At 48.8% G+C, this 18,022-nt stretch overlaps 1 protein-coding gene across 2 annotated transcripts in view; it reads right to left on the bottom strand.

Moving 5' to 3' along the window:
* The window catches only part of LOC143925127 (protein mono-ADP-ribosyltransferase PARP14-like), an 87,324-nt gene that overhangs the window by 55,975 nt on the left and 13,327 nt on the right, over nucleotides 1-18,022 (bottom strand). Inside the window, exons 3-5 of one of the 2 annotated variants that reach the window (XM_077449744.1) lie at nucleotides 13,379-13,412; nucleotides 4,667-4,873; nucleotides 21-260 (exon numbers count right to left, since the gene is read on the bottom strand). In XM_077449744.1, coding sequence (XP_077305870.1) covers nucleotides 21-260; nucleotides 4,667-4,873; nucleotides 13,379-13,412 — 481 coding nt within the window. The remainder of the gene's footprint in view (nucleotides 1-20; nucleotides 261-4,666; nucleotides 4,874-13,378; nucleotides 13,413-18,022) is intronic. The other variant, XM_077449745.1, reaches the window with a different exon arrangement.

The following is an 18,022-nucleotide window of genomic DNA, read 5'->3' as shown; positions in this document are numbered from 1 at the left end:
CGGCTTGACACCCAACGTACCTTCCACAGTGGAGAATGTAACCTGTGCGGCGCCCTCTTCAGGAATGGCCTTGGTGTCTTCTATACTTCCAGGAACGCCATGCTTCGGGTTCTCAAAATACAGGCTGATGTAATCCTCAGAGGTGCCGGGTGGGAGGCCTTCAACCTTGATCGAACTAGTTTCTTCTAGAGGCTTTACCTTCATTTTGCATGTCCGGATTTTGGAGTTTTTTGAAAATTTTTCAACAATTCTTAAAATATCTGGTGAAAAAAATAAAAAATAAAGTTGATTGATTGATGAATTAATGTGACTGCCAAACTGTGACAGGACATATTGTACACCGGTGATGAGGTTTTGTCTAACTTGATTTTTGCAATCTGCTTACCTATTTTCAGCAAAAAGTCCGATTCCAGAGGATCAGTAGCTCATGCAAAGCTTCTGGTCTCAGAGATGCAACAGGAAGTAAGAGGAAATCTCACAAAGCGAGGAGATGTCCCCCTCTTAGCTTAGTTGTCACCGGAACCGGCATCCCCATTGGAAGATTTCTCCTAATCTCTTGTTCTGGGGACAAATCTAATGCCGCCTACACACGGTTGGACAGAAAAAGTCCTACTGAATCTTTTCATCAGACATTCCGATTGTGTGTGGGCCTCATCAGAGTTTTTTGAAAACTCTGATGGACCTAGAAAGAGAACATGTTCTAAATTTATCCGACGGAACCATTTCCTATCGGGAAAACCGATCGTCTGTATGCTGGTCCGATGGATCAAAAACGACGCATGCTCTGAAGCAAGAACAAGACGGAAGCTATTGGTTACTGGCTATTGAACTTCCTTTTTCTAGTCCCGTTGTGCATGTTGTACGTTATCGCGTTCTAGACGGTCGGACTTTGGTGTGATCGTGAGACCGTTTCGGCGGAACTCCGTCGGAAAGACCATCGGAGTTTATTCCGATGGAAAGACCGGTCGTGTGTACGCAGCATAAGGTTTTAGATTTCCCTTCACTTTCTTTATCCATAATGAATAAAAATAATTACGTGTTTTACTAATTATCAAATAACAATATTAAAGCGGGAGTCCACCGGGACTCCGCGTTTTTTTTTTTTTTTTTAAAAGCCAGCAGCTACAAATACTGCAGCTGCTGACTTTTAAATAGTGACACTTACCTGTCCAGCGCGCCCGCGATGTCGGCACCCGAAGCCGATCGCTCGCTCGTGCCGCCGCCATCTTGGGTATGGGAATCAGGAAATGGAGCCTTTCGGCTTCATTTCCCGGTTCCCTACTGCGCATGCGCGAGCCGCGCGGCGCAATCCGGACGGTCCCCGCTGCCTCTCGGAGCTGTGTGTTTCCCAGCAGGCAGCGGGGCACTTGCTGAAGGGGGCGGGCGCTTGCGGAAAGGGGCGTAACGTACGCCCCTTTCCGCAGAGAGCTAGCCCGGAAGTGGGTGCAGTTACCTGGATTATCCAGGTAACTGCACCCCCCTCCCCCCTGAAAGGTGCCGATTGTGGCGCCGGAGGGGGGGGGGGTTCCGATGAGCGGAGGTCCATTTTAGGGTGGACTTCCGCTTTAAGTGCTTATATGCTAATGTTAGGTTCTTTATATTATTATATTAAAGAGGAAGTAAACCCTGATGGGTTTACTTCCTCTTTCATTCCCTGCAACGGTAAAGCATAATGGACTACTATGCATCGCATTGTAGCCCATTATGTGTCACTTACCTGACACAGGAGCCAGCGAAGTCACCGCTGTCCCCTGTAGTCCGCCGCATCCATCTTGTTGGTGGCGTCTCGCAGCTCCGCCGCTGTCATTCGGCGAAGCCGCGATGACGTCACTCCCGCGCATGCGCATGGGATTCGACACGCGCGGCAGCTCCATTCTTGGAAATGCCGCACTCAGTGCGCCTGCGCCGTAGACAGTGGTGCCCGTTTTCGGGCAAATATCTCCTAAACCAGGGATGGCGAACCTTGGCACCCCAGATGTTTTGGAACTACATTTCCCATGATGCTCCACTACACTGCAGAGTGCATGAGCATCATGGGAAATGTAGTTCCAAAACATCTGCAGTGCCAAGGTTCGCCATCACCGTCCTAAACCATATAGGTTTAGGAGATATTGCCTGGACCTACAGGTAAGCCTTAATCTAGGCTTACCTGTAGGTCAAAGTAGTTTTAAAGGGTTTACAACCACTTTAAGTGCTTATATGCTAATGTTAGGTTCTTTATTATTATTATTATATTATAACAGGTTCGCTTGCTGGAATGAGATTGCAGAAAGATGTTGTTGGAACAAATTGTTGTCCTCCCACTGTCTTGGAATGTTTTGTTGGTGCAATGTAGAGAGAGAGTCTCCACAGTGAGAGTCTGGGTTGTGGTAAAACTGATCAGGTGTTCCAAAATAACAGGAATTAATGTCTCTTGTGCTAATTCTCACCTAAATATGTTATATTATGAATTGTTTATATTATGTCCTACATGGCAAAAAAGCCAAATCCCCAAACCTTGACACTTTCCTTGTCTCTGTGCATGTTCATTTCTCTGCTTTCTTATGTTTTTACTTTGTAACTCTTTTCTTTAAATAAACAATTACAATTGTTCACCATGAGCAGAGTTTGTTACTTTTCATGTCATCAGTGACGATTTTCATCACCAGTACTAACAGAGGAGTAGATCTCTCCAATGGGGAGAAGGATAACAATAGAAACTTGACAGGAAGTCTAACCCTAAGGCCGCGTACACACGCGGGGACTGTTCGCTCAACTTTGTTCATCAAACAGTTTCAGCGGACAGTCCGCTCAAAATTAGCATTGACGGACTTGGCCACACACAACGAACGAACAGTCCGCTGAAACTTGCGCGATGACGTGAACGGCACGTACGACGGGACGAAAAATACGACGTCCTATACACTGCAATACAACTTTCGGCGTGTAAATCCTTTCTGAGCATGCGCGGAACTTAGTTTGACGAACAAGCCTACACACGAGGGGACTGTTCGCTGAAACAAAGTTTCAGCGGACAGTTTTTCGGAAATTCCGAAAAACTTTGTTCAGCAGACTGTTCGCTGAAACTGTCCGCTGAAGCCCACACACGAGCGGACTGTCCGCCGAAACACTGTTCAGCGGACAAAGTTGAGCGAACAGTCCCCGCGTGTGTACGCGGCCTTACTCACTCTATCCAAAACTTTTTTTTCTCCCTAGAGATACACTTAGAATGTCTGTGACAGGGTGCTTCATAAAGCTATACAACGCCAGTACAGCAAAATCAGGTGAAAGACCCACCAGCAAGTTCTGGACTGAAAAGCGCCTCAGTGTGAAAGTGGTCTATCAGTTCATCCTAAGAACCGATTGATTAATTGATTAAATTGCTTGGTTCAATGTTCCTAATTGGTTTCCTTCTGTATTATTATTTTTTTTTTCCGTTGCCATTTTTAGTCATTATAGTCCTGGTATTAGCCCCTGTACACACGGTCGGAGATTTCGACAACCAAATCCGTCGGATTAATTCCGAAAGAGGTCCGGAAGTGATGTTGCATACACACGGTCGGACTAAGTTGTCGAAAAATCCGATCATTCAGAACGTGATGATTTCGCGATGATTCGCGAATGATTTGATGACGCGATTTCATTACGACGGGACTACGTTCAGGCTAGTAGCCAATAGCTTTGATGTAGGAATTTGATGCATGCGTGGCACTTGGTCCGATCAAAATTCTCTACACATGATCGGAGCATGTCCGATCGAACCAGTTGGTCGGGAAATATTTCCAACAAGTTGGAAAATTGGGTCCGACGGAGATTCCGACAGAATCAGTCCGATGCATACCACACACAGTCGGATTATCCGACAACACGGTCTGATAGGACACATTCCGACGGATTCTCCGACCGTGTGTACAAGGGCTTAGAAGCAACAGTCATAACAGATGAGTCCTAAGCCCTTGTACACACGTTCGGAAATTCAGACGGAAAATGTCCGATCGGACCGTGCTGTCGAATAATCCGACCATGTGTGGGCTCCAACTGACTTTTTCCGTCGGAATGTCCGACCAACAAAGTTTGAGAGCTGGATATAACATTTTCCGACAACATGATCTGATAGGACTTTGTCCGATCGTTTGTGGAGAATTCCGATTGGACAAAGTGCCACGCATGCTCAGATCAAATTACAAGACCAAAGCTATTGGCTACTAGCCTGAACGTAGTCCCGTCGTAATGTACAAACGTCATCACGTTCCGAACGATCAGATTTCCGACAACTTTGTCCGACTGTGTGTATGCAACACCAGTTTCGGACAAAATCCGTCGGAAAAAATCCATCGGATTTTGTTGTCGGAATGTCCAACCGTGTGTACAAGGGCTAAGATATTCCACCCAGAGTTGTCTCCAAGTCTAGGTTTGGAAACGGACTTCTCAGGACTTATGAGAACCTTAGCAGAGAAATTGAAAGAAATTTTTGATCTTTGAGTTCTTTTTGCATCTACGATTATACTCATGAATATTGCTATGCAGCGTACGAGGGAGCACTGCGTGATTATAACTAGGAAAATAAACCACGTTCACAACTACAATACAATACAATTGTTTCTATAACATGACATAGAGACTATTATCACCCGCATATCTGTGTACTTCATAAGAGAAGGGATTGGGGGTCAAAGTTGGTTCTCACCGATATCACATGTGAAGGTGATGATCGCACATTGTTTCTCTGGAATTCTCTCCACCTGGAAATCGCTGTCCTCGTTCATTCCACTTATATTCTCCACCAGGAGGTTTAGCATCTCCGAAGAGTAGCTGTCCTCGAGGTTCTCTATCAGAATCAGAGAGGTTTGGGGTTCCTCTGTAACGTGTGATTCGTTACTCTGAGCTTCAGCAGCTGTTAAATTAAAGAGAAAAACATTAAACTGATCTATTTTCACCGGCCAGTATATAAAACTTTATACTGCTGCAGCTAAAATTCACTGTGATTAATATAACCATCATCTCCTTCAGCCATCATGAACTGGATTGCCTCTTATAGCTTAATATTGTGACCACCATCAGGCCTCTCCAACAACCATGACCACCATCAATTTATATACCAACCAGATTCACCATGATTTTCTAAACCAGCCATATCCTCCATCATTTTCTACATCATCCATGACCACCAACATTTTCTACATCATCCATGACCACCAACATTTTATACATCATCCATGACCACCAACATTTTATACATCATCCATGACCACCAACATTTTATATATCATCCATGACATTCACCATATTCTACCTACACCAACCATGACTGCCACCATATTATACACCAACCCTGACATTCATCATTTTTTACACCAGCCCTGACCACCACCATATTTTACACCAGCCGTGATATTCATCATTTTCTACACTAGCCCTGACCACCATCATATTTTACACCATTTATGATGTTCATCATTTTCTACACCAGCAATGACCACCACCATATTATATATCAGCCATGACATTTATAATTTTCTACACCAGCCATGACTGCCACAATAATATACACCATCCATGACGTTCATCATTTTCTACACCAGCCATGACCGCCACCATATTACACACCAACCGTGACTTTTGTCATTTTCTACATCCTCCATGACCACCACCATATTATACACTATCCATGACCTTCATCATTTTCTACATCCTCCATGACCACCACCATAAAATACACCATCCATGACATTTATCATTTTTATTACTAGCCATGACCACCACCATATTATACACCATCTGTGACGATCGTCATTTTCTACACCAACCATGACAACCACCATATTATACACTATGCATGACATTCATCATTTTCTACATCAGCCATGACCGCCACCACATTATATACCAACCATGATGTTCATCATTTTCTACATCCTCCATGACCACCACCATAAAATACGCCATCCATGACATTTCTCATTTTTATTACTAGCCATGACCACCACCATATTATACACCATGTGTGACAATCGTCATTTTCTACACCAACCATGACCACCACCATATTATACACCAACCGTGACTTTTGTCATTTTCTACACCAGACAAAACGCCACCATATTATACACCAGCCATGATGTTCATCATTTTCTACATCCTCCATGACCGCCACCATAAAATATGCCATCCATGACATTTCTCATTTTTATTACTAGCCATGACCACCACCATATTATACACCATCCATGACGTTCATCATTTTCTACACCAACCATGACCACCACCATATTCTACACTATCTATGACGTTCATCATTTTCTAAACCAGCCATGACCACCACCATATTATACACCAACCATGATGCTCATCATGTCCTACACTAGCCAGGACCACCATCATTTCATATACCAGCTGTGGCCAGGGGTGGCGCCAGGAGGGTGCTTAGGTGTGCTAAAGCACCCCCAAACATTTCTTAAGCACCCTCATAGCATCCCCAAAAATTACCCACCTGAATTACCAATATAATGTCACACAATTTTTTAAAGAATATTTTACCTGCATGACACAGGGCCAAAAAGGTCTGGGAACTCTTTTATTTAGAGAAGGGATATTGCAGCTCACCCGCATAAGCCGCTGATCTTCAGTGAGTCTCGGCAGGGGCTGGGTTAGTGCACTCATATCAGCGGCGGAGTGATCCCTTCTCAGACCTAGTGCTATGCAGAGGCGCTGGGTTTTAAAAGCACTGGGACATGGGGAGCCTCTGCACTTGCCGGTGTTCTGACGAGGAAGGTCCCCCATCGGATAGTGTCTGACCTGTACTGCGCAGGCTCTCTGAGGAGGCACACTCCTGCTCTGGGCTCTCTGAGGGGGAACACTCCAGCTCTGGGTTGTCTGAGGGGGCACACTCCTGCTCTGGGCTCTCTGAGGGGGCACACTCCTGCTCTGGGCTCTCTGAGGAGGCACACTCCTGCTCTGGGCTCTCTGAGGAGGCACACTCCTGCTCTGGGCTCTCTGAGGGGGCACACTCCTGCTCTGAGCTCTCTGGGGAGGCACACTCCTGCTCTGGGCTCTCTGAGGAGGCACACTCATGCTCTGGGCTCTCTGAGGAGGCACACTCCTGTTCTGGGCTCTCTGAGGGGGCACACTCCTGCTCTGGGCTCTCTGAGGAGGCACACTCCTGTTCTGGGCTCTCTGAGGGGGCACACTCCTGCTCTGGGCTCTCTGAGGAGGCACACTCCTGTTCTGGGCTCTCTGAGGGGGCACACTCCTACTCTGGGCTCTCTGAGGAGGCACACTCCTGCTCTGGGCTCTCTGAGGGGGCACACACCTGTTCTGGGCTCTCTGAGGGGGTACACTCCTGCTCTGGGCTGTCTGAGGAGGCACACTCCTGCTCTGGGCTCTCTGAGGGGGCACACGCCTGTTCTGGGCTCTTTGAGGAGGCACACTCCTGCTCTGGGCTCTCTGAGGAGGCACACTTCTGTTCTGGGCTGTCTGAGGGGGCACACTCCTGCTCTGGGCTCTCTGAGGGGGCACACTCCTGCTCTGGGCTCTTTGAGGAGGCACACTCCTGCTCTGGGCTCCCTGAGGAGGCACACTCCTGCTCTGGGCTCCCTGAGGAGGCACACTCCTGTTCTGGGCTCTCTGAGGGGGGCACACTCCTGCTCTGGGCTCTCTGAGGAGGCACACTCCTGTTCTGGGCTCTCTGAGGGGGCACACTCCTGCTCTGGGCTCTCTGAGGAGGCACACTCCTGTTCTGGGCTCTCTGAGGGGGCACACTCCTGCTCTGGGCTCTCTGAGGAGGCACACTCCTGCTCTGGGCTCTCTGAGGGGGCACACACCTGTTCTGGGCTCTCTGAGGGGGTACACTCCTGCTCTGGGCTGTCTGAGGAGGCACACTCCTGCTCTGGGCTCTCTGAGGAGGCACACTCCTGCTCTGGGCTCTCTGAGGGGGCACACTCCTGCTCTGGGCTCTTTGAGGAGGCACACTCCTGCTCTGGGCTCTCTGAGGAGGCACACTTCTGTTCTGGGCTGTCTGAGGGGGGACACTCCTGCTCTGGGCTCTCTGAGGGGGCACACTCCTGCTCTGGGCTCTCTGAGGAGGAACACTCCTGTTCTGGGCTGTCTGAGGGGGCACACTCCTGCTCTGGGCTCTCTGAGGAGGCACACTCTTGCTCTGGGCTCTCTGAGGAGGCACACTCCTGCTCTGGGCTCTCTGAGGAGGCACACTCCTGTTCTGGGCTCTCTGAGGGGGCACACTCCTGCTCTGGGCTCTCTGAGGAGGCACACTCCTGTTCTGGGCTCTCTGAGGGGGCACACTCCTGCTCTGGGCTCTCTGAGGAGGCACACTCCTGTTCTGGGCTCCCTGAGGAGGCACACTCCTGCTCTGGGCTCTCTGAGGAGGCACACTCCTGCTCTGGGCTCTCTGAGGAGGCACACTCCTGCTCTGGGCTCTCTGAAGGGGCACACGCCTGTTCTGGGCTCTCTGAGGGGGTACACTCCTGCTCTGGGCTGTCTGAGGAGGCACACTCCTGCTCTGGACTCTCTGAGGAGGCACACTCCTGCTCTGGGCTCTCTGAGGGGGCACACACCTGTTCTGGGCTCTCTGAGGGGGTACACTCCTGCTCTGGGCTGTCTGAGGAGGCACACTCCTGCTCTGGGCTCTCTGAGGAGGCACACTCCTGCTCTGGGCTCTCTGAGGGGGCACACTCCTGCTCTGGGCTCTTTGAGGAGGCACACTCCTGCTCTGGGCTCTCTGAGGAGGCACACTTCTGTTCTGGGCTGTCTGAGGGGGGACACTCCTGCTCTGGGCTCTCTGAGGGGGCACACTCCTGCTCTGGGCTCTCTGAGGAGGCACACTCCTGTTCTGGGCTGTCTGAGGGGGCACACTCCTGCTCTGGGCTCTCTGAGGAGGCACACTCCTGCTCTGGGCTCTCTGAGGAGGCACACTCCTGCTCTGGGCTCTCTGAGGAGGCACACTCCTGCTCTGGGCTCTCTGAGGAGGCACACTCCTGTTCTGGGCTCTCTGAGGGGGCACACTCCTGCTCTGGGCTCTCTGAGGGGGCACACTCCTGTTCTGGGCTCTCTGAGGGGGCACACTCCTGCTCTGGGCTCTCTGAGGAGGCACACTCCTGTTCTGGGCTCTCTGAGGGGGCACACTCCTGCTCTGGGCTCTCTGAGGAGGCACACTCCTGCTCTGGGCTCTCTGAGGAGGCACACTCCTGCTCTGGGCTCTCTGAAGGGGCACACGCCTGTTCTGGGCTCTCTGAGGGGGTACACTCCTGCTCTGGGCTGTCTGAGGAGGCACACTCCTGCTCTGGACTCTCTGAGGAGGCACACTCCTGTTCTGGGCTGTCTGAGGGGGCACACTCCTGCTCTGGACTCTCTGAGGAGGCACACTCCTGTTCTGGGCTGTCTGAGGGGGCACACTCCTGCTCTGGGCTCTCTGAGGGGGCACACTCCTGCTCTGGGCTCTCTGAGGAGGCACACTCCTGTTCTGGGCTGTCTGAGGGGGCACACTCCTGCTCTGGGCTCTCTGAGGAGGCACACTCCTGCTCTGGGCTGTCTGAGGGGGCACACTCCTGCTCTGGGCTCTCTGAGGAGGCACACTCCTGCTCTGGGCTCTCTGAGGAGGCACACTCCTGCTCTGGGTTCTCTGAGAGGGTACTATTAATTTGGGGACTCTAAGGGGTCACTACTGCTCTGGGCATTGTAAAAGGTCACTCTTTCTCTGAACACTCTCTCATGGGTCACTCCTGCTCTGGTCTCTCTGGGGCATTCTACTGTTCTAGGTACTCTCAATGGGAAGGCTGGCCTATATGGGCATTGATCTGAGGGGACACTCCTTCCCTGGTCACTCTGAGGGGGCATTCCTAATTAGGTCACTCTAAGAAGTCACTGCTGATTTGGGCACGCCTAATCTTGGCACATTTAAGGGGGAAGCCTGGATTTTAGGAGCACTAATCTAAGGGGTCACTCCTGCTCTGTGCACTGTAAGGGGTCACACCTAATCTGGGTAACCTAAAGGGGAACTACACATTTTGGCACTTTAAGGGGAAGCCTGGTCTCTGAGGGGACCCTCCTGTGTTGGGCACTGTGCTTTAAGTGGACATTCTCCTGCTCTGGGAACTCTGAGGGGACACTTTTTTCAGTTCTGGGCACTCTGAGGGGCCCCTCTCCTGCTCTGGACACACTGAGGGGTGCACTCCTGCTCTGGGCATTCCAAGGAGAAACTCTGATCTATATGGGCAGTGTGATCTAAAGGGTACTCCTAATCTGGGTGCTCTAAGTGGTCAATCCTGATCTTGCCACTCTTAAGGGGTCACTCCTAATCTGGGCAATCTAAAGGGTCATCCCTGATTCCCCCCCTCTCCAGTAATTTGCTGCTCACTGTCCACCCACTTAATTCTGCTCACTGACCCCCCTCTCCCACTGTATGCATTGCACAGGGGGCACACTGACCACCATTCTGGTGACCACACACACAGTGCTGAACTCTTCCATGTATATTCTCTGTTGTATGTTTCACAATGAAGGGGGCCCACTGACTGCTATAATCCTGGAGGTTAATTGTTGTGTAGTTCTGGTAGTTAATAATGCACATTCGTGAGGCTTCTTACTACTGTGCTGTGGTTCATTATTGTGTCATGCTGGGATTTAATTGTTCTGCCATGCTAAGGGGCTAATTATTGTGAAATGCTGGAGGTTTATTATTGTACCATGCTTGCTGTTCATTATTGTGCCATGCTGGTATTGTTCCATTGCTAGTCCCATTTGGGCTTGTTTTACTCAAACGATCAATTCTGTGTGCCCCAAGGCCCTATTTTGTCTATATAAAGGGAAAAGACTGTGAAGAAACACCCACTTTTCAGTCACGCTTACCTTTATAGACTTTTGGCTATGCCACGGGAACGCAGTGACAATTTTGGCCACAGGATTGCGGTTCACTGAGGGCACCAAATGAGCTCGCCCACTTTTTCTCCCAGCACCCACACAGCACCCCCCAAAAAAATTGTCTGGAACCTGATGATGGCTGTGGCTATCATTAGGTTCTATGGCCCCAAGTACCACCATTATTTTTTACATGTACCTTGACCAACATCATGTTATACAGGCATCCAGGTCACCCTCACATTCCACAGCTGGCATGAACACCATTGTATTTTATAGCCACCATGAAAAAACTAAATGATATTTTATAGCAACTGCAACCACTATTAAGTCATATAATCTCCTTGACTACAATAATCCCTTTACAGCTATTATAACCTTTGTGCAGTTCTACAACCCCTCAATTATGTCCAACATTTGACACAGCTTTTCTCAACCAAGGTTCCTTGAAACCCTAGGGTTCCTCCAGAACATGCTAGAGGTTGCTTGAGCAATGAGGATTTTTTTACTCTCAGATAAGTAACCATTGACAACATTATTTTTTTTTTTTAGCTATCCGTATGGACTGAATATTTCCCACTGACCATAAATGTAAGAAGCATTCTTCCCTACTACTGCCATGCTAATGTACTGGGAGCTGAAGGCTTCATAATTAACACTGAATTCCAGGAATTTAACTACTTTGTAAAAACTGCAGGCATACCATGAGTTCAGTCTAACAAGGAGCCTGCCGCCTCTTGGACTTATCGCTATTATTCACATCTATCATGTTTATTGTGCTCCAGGGAGATAACTTCTAGAGCTCCAACGCTGCTCACTGTGGTCTCAGTTCCTTCAAGAGCAGAATCACTGGAACTGCTATGCTCACCCCTCCTCTCCTTTTGCCCATTCACAGAAGCCTTTGTATTATGTGAGCTTATTCACAAAATACAAAGGCTTCTGTGAATAGACAGCAGATGGGAGGGGCAGATATAGCTGACCTGTGTCATTCTCTCCTCTCACAGCCAGGAGTGTATCCTCCGGGGGGCACTAAATCTTTTGCCATATAAGTAATAGAGATACATCCCAGAGGTGGCATGCACCTAATTGGAACTAAAGTGGTTGTAAAGGCAGAAGGTGCGTTCTATGCATTAAGATTAAAAACCTTCTGTGTACAGCAGCCCCCCTCAGCCACCCTAATACTTACCTGAGCCCCATCTAGATCCAGCAATGTTGCAGCAGTGTCTCGGCTGCTCAGGAATCCCCTCCTCATTGGCTGAGACAGCAGCGCAGTGCCATTGGCTCTCGCTGCTGTCAATCAAAGACAGTCAGGCAGCCAATGAAAAGAGAAAGGGGGCGGGGCCGGGCCGCAGCTCCATTTCTGAATGAACACACAGAGCAGTGACTCAGCTCGGGTACCCCCATAGCAAGCTGCTTTCTGTGGGGGAACTCAACAGGAAGGAGGAGCAAGGAGCAACGAAGAGGGACCTGAGAAGAGGTGGATCTGGGCTGCTCTGTGCAAAACCATCACACAGAGTAGAAAAGTATAACATGTTTGTTATTTTTAATTTAAAAAAACAAGACTTTACAATAACTTTAAGGCCCCTTTCACACATGCGGACGATATGTCCGTATTTCATCCATCCGTTTGCAGATGAAATACGGACATACATTCATCCCTATGGGATAGCGGGTGTCTGCGGATGAGCATCCGCAGACACCCGATTTCGTCCGCCTCCGCAACAGTCCGATTCTGCAGACGGAGGAAAATCCTATTTTTCTATCCGTCTGCAGAGCGGATCGGACGAACACGGACACACGGTCCGTGCTCGTCCGATCCCCATAGAGGAGAGCGGAGAGCTGACAGGGCGGTCCCCGCACAGTGTGCCGGGACCGCCCTGTCCGCAGCCGGCTCAGCGGGGACAACGGAGCGATCCCCGCTGAGCGAGCGGATCTTCACGGGGCGGATCATTACTGATCCGCCCCGTGTGAAAGAGGCCTTACTCATAGTGTACCTGAACTTTTTGAAAAGTTACTGAATTCCTGGAATTCAGCGATAATAGGGGTTCCCTAAGACTGGAAAGTTATTTCAAGGCTTCCTCTATGTTCAAAGGGTCATGAAAGACTGATTCTAACAGGACCACATGACATTCAACAGTCACCATAAGACCCATCATGCTGTGGGGTGATTTACTAAAACTGGAGAGTGCAAAATCTGGTGCAGCTCTACATAGAAACCAATCAGCTTTCAGGTTTTATTATCAAAGCTTAATTGAACAAGCTGAAGTTAGAAGCTGATTGGCTCCCATGCAGAGCTGCACCAGATTTTGCCCTCTCCAGTATTAGTAAATCTTCCCCTCTGCATCTACCATGACTACCATCACCTCCTACAACCATCTGGACCAACATTGTGTCCTACGACCTCCACCATCTCAAGATATCCAGAAACCACCTACAGTCCTATGTTCTCTGACGACTGCAGCCACCATCATGTCCTACAGCCTCCACCATCTCAGATATATTAAACAGCCATATGTATAAAGCACATTACCTGGGGATTGGGGGGTGAGATTCACTTTGGAAGCCTAAAAAAAACAAACAAAAAAAACATTTTACTCAATGAAAATAGTAACCTATTCTAGGAAGTAGATGCTGATGATATGCACAAACATGATACAATGTAGACATTGTCTTCTGAACCATCATTACAGCATTGTATGTTCCATGTTACAAATGTTACAGTAATAATACATTTGTTTCCTTTCTAATTCCAGAACAGGATTTATTTAGAGCAGGTGAAGTCTTCCAGAGACAATGATGTTCTCTAACTTATAGTTGCGTGTAGGCCTGTAGCCTATGTTTTTCTAGCTATACAGTGCCTGACTCAGGCTGAGAAGGGGTTAAGGCTGTGCTTTGTTGTTCCCGGGCTTTTTGGGCCCAGCCTATCCACCCCGTATTATAAAAATGGGGGAAAGGCTGAGGTCCGGGGCCTCGGTCGCCAGTCTGTTCCCACACTACGGAAGGATTCGATTCCTGCAGAGGAGGACTGCTGTGGAGGTCTGTTGGAGGCACTGGGAGTCCAGAGATATGCCAGCTTCTGGGGAATGCCTGAGATGGACTACCTACCTTATGGAGGTGTGCCTGAGCAGCCCAGTAGAGATAGTTAGGGACATTTTTTTAATTATTGTTCATGTTGAACTGTACCTTTTTAAAGACTTTTGAGTAAAGTTGCATCTACCATTTTAAGCCTGGTCTGAAGTAATGTAAAGGGGGCACATGATGGTTTCTGGTGTATCAAATGAACTTGGGTCAGTAAAGCACATGTGGGGTATGAAGCAAAGCCACTACTACAAGGTCCACTCGGCAAGACGATAGTTGCTTTAGATAACCAAGAGCTAGTGCAAGGTACATTGCAACCAATTGGGAAGCCTGGTACCTGGTGTAGATGACCGGTCCTCCAGTAGCGAGGGGGGTTGATCATTTACCTTCCTCCCCAGTAGTCGGTTTCCAGTAGCAACTGGAAACCAAACAGTGTTTTACAGAGATCCATAGCCCTGTCACATGGTACGGGAAAGAAGTAGTTAAAAACTGCACGAATAACGCTCCGTGCTATGTGCATGGCGGGAACCCATTCTGTTACTGGGAAAGTGGTAACAGAGGTACGCTGGACTGGTGGAGTCGGCGTAGGCTCAGCACATCCCTCAGCAACATACATCAGATACCGGGTGTAGTGACACGACACAGCACTTTTCGGAGAAACTCTGTATTTTACCGCACACAGTGAAGGCTCATCTCCAAGTTGGGGAACTGCCCCAGGCACATTTATATCATTAAAAATATATTTCAGCTGCATCTCTTGATAGAAACCTCTGAGGTCACACCTCTGTCTCCCAGTCACAACTGTCAAACAGGCCCCGAGTTGCCCATGCAGGAGCTCTGACATAATACCACATGGCAGCTTTGCCAACAACACACAACTCTGCCAACCAGCTCATGCCTGCAAACATCTCATATGTACATTAGAAACCAACAGATCTGCAGGTAAAAGAGGGCAGAGTAGTGATGGCCGAACGGTTCGCCCGGCGGTCGTTTCGCGGCGAATTTCCGACTTTCGCCGTCCGCGGGTTCGAACGCCTTTTTCCGTCGTTCGCCCCGGCGGACTTACGTGTTTAATGTATACAAGAACTTTAACCTTTCGTGACACGTTTATCATGTGTTACAGGACAACCAATTGAGACATGACAGCTCATGGACACTTGGACATTCCCCCTAACCTATAAATACACCCGATCCGGTGGCCATTTTACATTCTTTCTTCTGTCACTGTAGGGAAAGGATCCTGTGTGGAGTAGGGACAGAGAAAACGCTAGCTATTTGGTACACAAAAGTTCTTTTCAGGACTGGTATAGGTGTTAGGTCAGCAGCCTGAGTTTCTTTTGTCAGTTTAGATAAAGGGACAGAGCGCTGTATGCTGCTATTTTAGGGACAGCTCAGCCAGATTAGTCTTTCTTCATCATCATCATCATCATCATCATTAGCTGTTACTATCAGGTCCACAAAAGAGCTGTTCCAGCTAATCGTTCCAGTCTACTCTTTTTTGCCAATTTGTATAGGGACAGGCAGGAAGCAGTGTGTCAGGCAGTGAGGATAATTTTAAAGACTTGCTGTTACTATTAGTTCCACAAAGGTTCTTTTCAGGACTGGTATCAGTGGTACGGTAATAGGCTTGTACACGTATAATATTCTTTCTTCCAAATATAGAAAGAATATTATACTTGACTGCTGCCCTTCTGCTGCAGTCTGCTAATCATTCACAACTCACTTGTTCCACAAAGCTCTTTATCAGGACTGGTAACTTGGTCTGTCTAGGGTGCTACGGTACATAGGCTTGGGTGCGGTACAGTCTGCTGTTCTGTAAGGACCGCTATCGGTCCACAATAGATAGGGTTGCCGTGCACTACTGCTGACCGCTGCCCTATACTGCAGCAGTCCTTCAGCGGTATAGGGACTGACGCACAGTCTGCTAAACACTAATACACAACCTGCTTGGTCCACAAAAGTTCTTATAAGGACTGGTAACTTGGTATAGGGTGCTACGGTACATAGGCCTGAGTGCGTTACAGTCTGCTGTTCTGTAAGGACCGCTATCGGTCCACAATACATAGGGTTGACGTGCACTACTGCTGACCGCTGCCCTATACTGCAGCAGTCCTTCAGCGGTATAGGGACTGACGCACAGTCTGCTAAACACTAACACACAACCTGCTTGGTCCACAAAAGTTCTTATAAGGACTGGTAACTTGGTATAGGGTGCTACGGTACATAGGCCTGAGTGCAGTACAGTCTGCTGTTCTGTAAGGACTGCTATCGGTCCACAATACATAGGGTTGCCGTGCACTACTGCTGACCGCTGCCCTATACTGCAGCAGTCCTTCAGCGGTATAGGGACTGACGCACAGTCTGCTAAACACTAATACACAACCTGCTTGGTCCACAAAAGTTCTTATAAGGACTGGTAACTTGGTATAGGGTGCTACGGTACATAGGCCTGAGTGCGTTACAGTCTGCTGTTCTGTAAGGACCGCTATCGGTCCACAATACATAGGGTTGCCGTGCACTACTGCTGACCGCTGCCCTATACTGCAGCAGTCCTTCATTGGTATAGGGACTGACGTACAGTCTGCTAATCACTAACACACAACCTGCTTGGTCCACAAAAGTTCTTATAAGGACTGGTAACTTGGTATAGGGTGCTACGGTACATAGGCCTGAGTGCGTTACAGTCTGCTGTTCTGTAAGGACCGCTATCGGTCCACAATACATAGGGTTGCCGTGCACTACTGCTGACCGCTGCCCTATACTGCAGCAGTCCTTCATTGGTATAGGGACTGACGTACAGTCTGCTAATCACTAACACACAACCTGCTTGGTCCACAAAAGTTCTTATAAGGACTGGTAACTTGGTATAGGGTGCTACGGTACATAGGCCTGAGTGCGTTACAGTCTGCTGTTCTGTAAGGACCGCTATCGGTCCACAATACATAGGGTTGCCGTGCACTACTGCTGACCGCTGCCCTATACTGCAGCAGTCCTTCATTGGTATAGGGACTGACGTACAGTCTGCTAATCACTAACACACAACCTGCTTGGTCCACAAAAGTTCTTATAAGGACTGGTAACTTGGTATAGGGTGCTACGGTACATAGGCCTGAGTGCGTTACAGTCTGCTGTTCTGTAAGGACCGCTATCGGTCCACAATACATAGGGTTGCCGTGCACTACTGCTGACCGCTGCCCTATACTGCAGCAGTCCTTCAGCGGTATAGGGACTGACGTACAGTCTGCTAATCACTAACACACAACCTGCTTGGTCCACAAAAGTTCTTATAAGGACTGGTAACTTGGTATAGGGTGCTACGGTACATAGGCCTGAGTGCGTTACAGTCTGCTGTTCTGTAAGGACCGCTATCGGTCCACAATACATAGGGTTGCCGTGCACTACTGCTGACCGCTGCCCTATACTGCAGCAGTCCTTCAGCGGTATAGGGACTGACGCACAGTCTGCTAAACACTAACACACAACCTGCTTGGTCCACAAAAGTTCTTATAAGGACTGGTAACTTGGTATAGGGTGCTACGGTACATAGGCCTGAGTGCAGTACAGTCTGCTGTTCTGTAAGGACCGCTATCGGTCCACAATACATAGGGTTGCCGTGCACTACTGCTGACCGCTGCCCTATACTGCAGCAGTCCTTCATTGGTATAGGGACTGACGTACAGTCTGCTAATCACTAACACACAACCTGCTTGGTCCACAAAAGTTCTTATAAGGACTGGTAACTTGGTATAGGGTGCTACGGTACATAGGCCTGAGTGCGTTACAGTCTGCTGTTCTGTAAGGACCGCTATCGGTCCACAATACATAGGGTTGCCGTGCACTACTGCTGACCGCTGCCCTATACTGCAGCAGTCCTTCATTGGTATAGGGACTGACGTACAGTCTGCTAATCACTAACACACAACCTGCTTGGTCCACAAAAGTTCTTATAAGGACTGGTAACTTGGTATAGGGTGCTACGGTACATAGGCCTGAGTGCGTTACAGTCTGCTGTTCTGTAAGGACCGCTATCGGTCCACAATACATAGGGTTGCCGTGCACTACTGCTGACCGCTGCCCTATACTGCAGCAGTCCTTC

Source organism: Lithobates pipiens, unplaced genomic scaffold (genome assembly GCF_037356315.1).
Source record: "Lithobates pipiens isolate NorthernLeopardFrog02 unplaced genomic scaffold, aLitPip1_a1.2 Scaffold_22, whole genome shotgun sequence".
In the NCBI taxonomy this organism is placed as follows: domain Eukaryota; kingdom Metazoa; phylum Chordata; class Amphibia; order Anura; family Ranidae; genus Lithobates; species Lithobates pipiens.
Note: the sequence above shows the minus strand (reverse complement) of the source record. Positions and strands in the feature narration are given on the sequence as shown.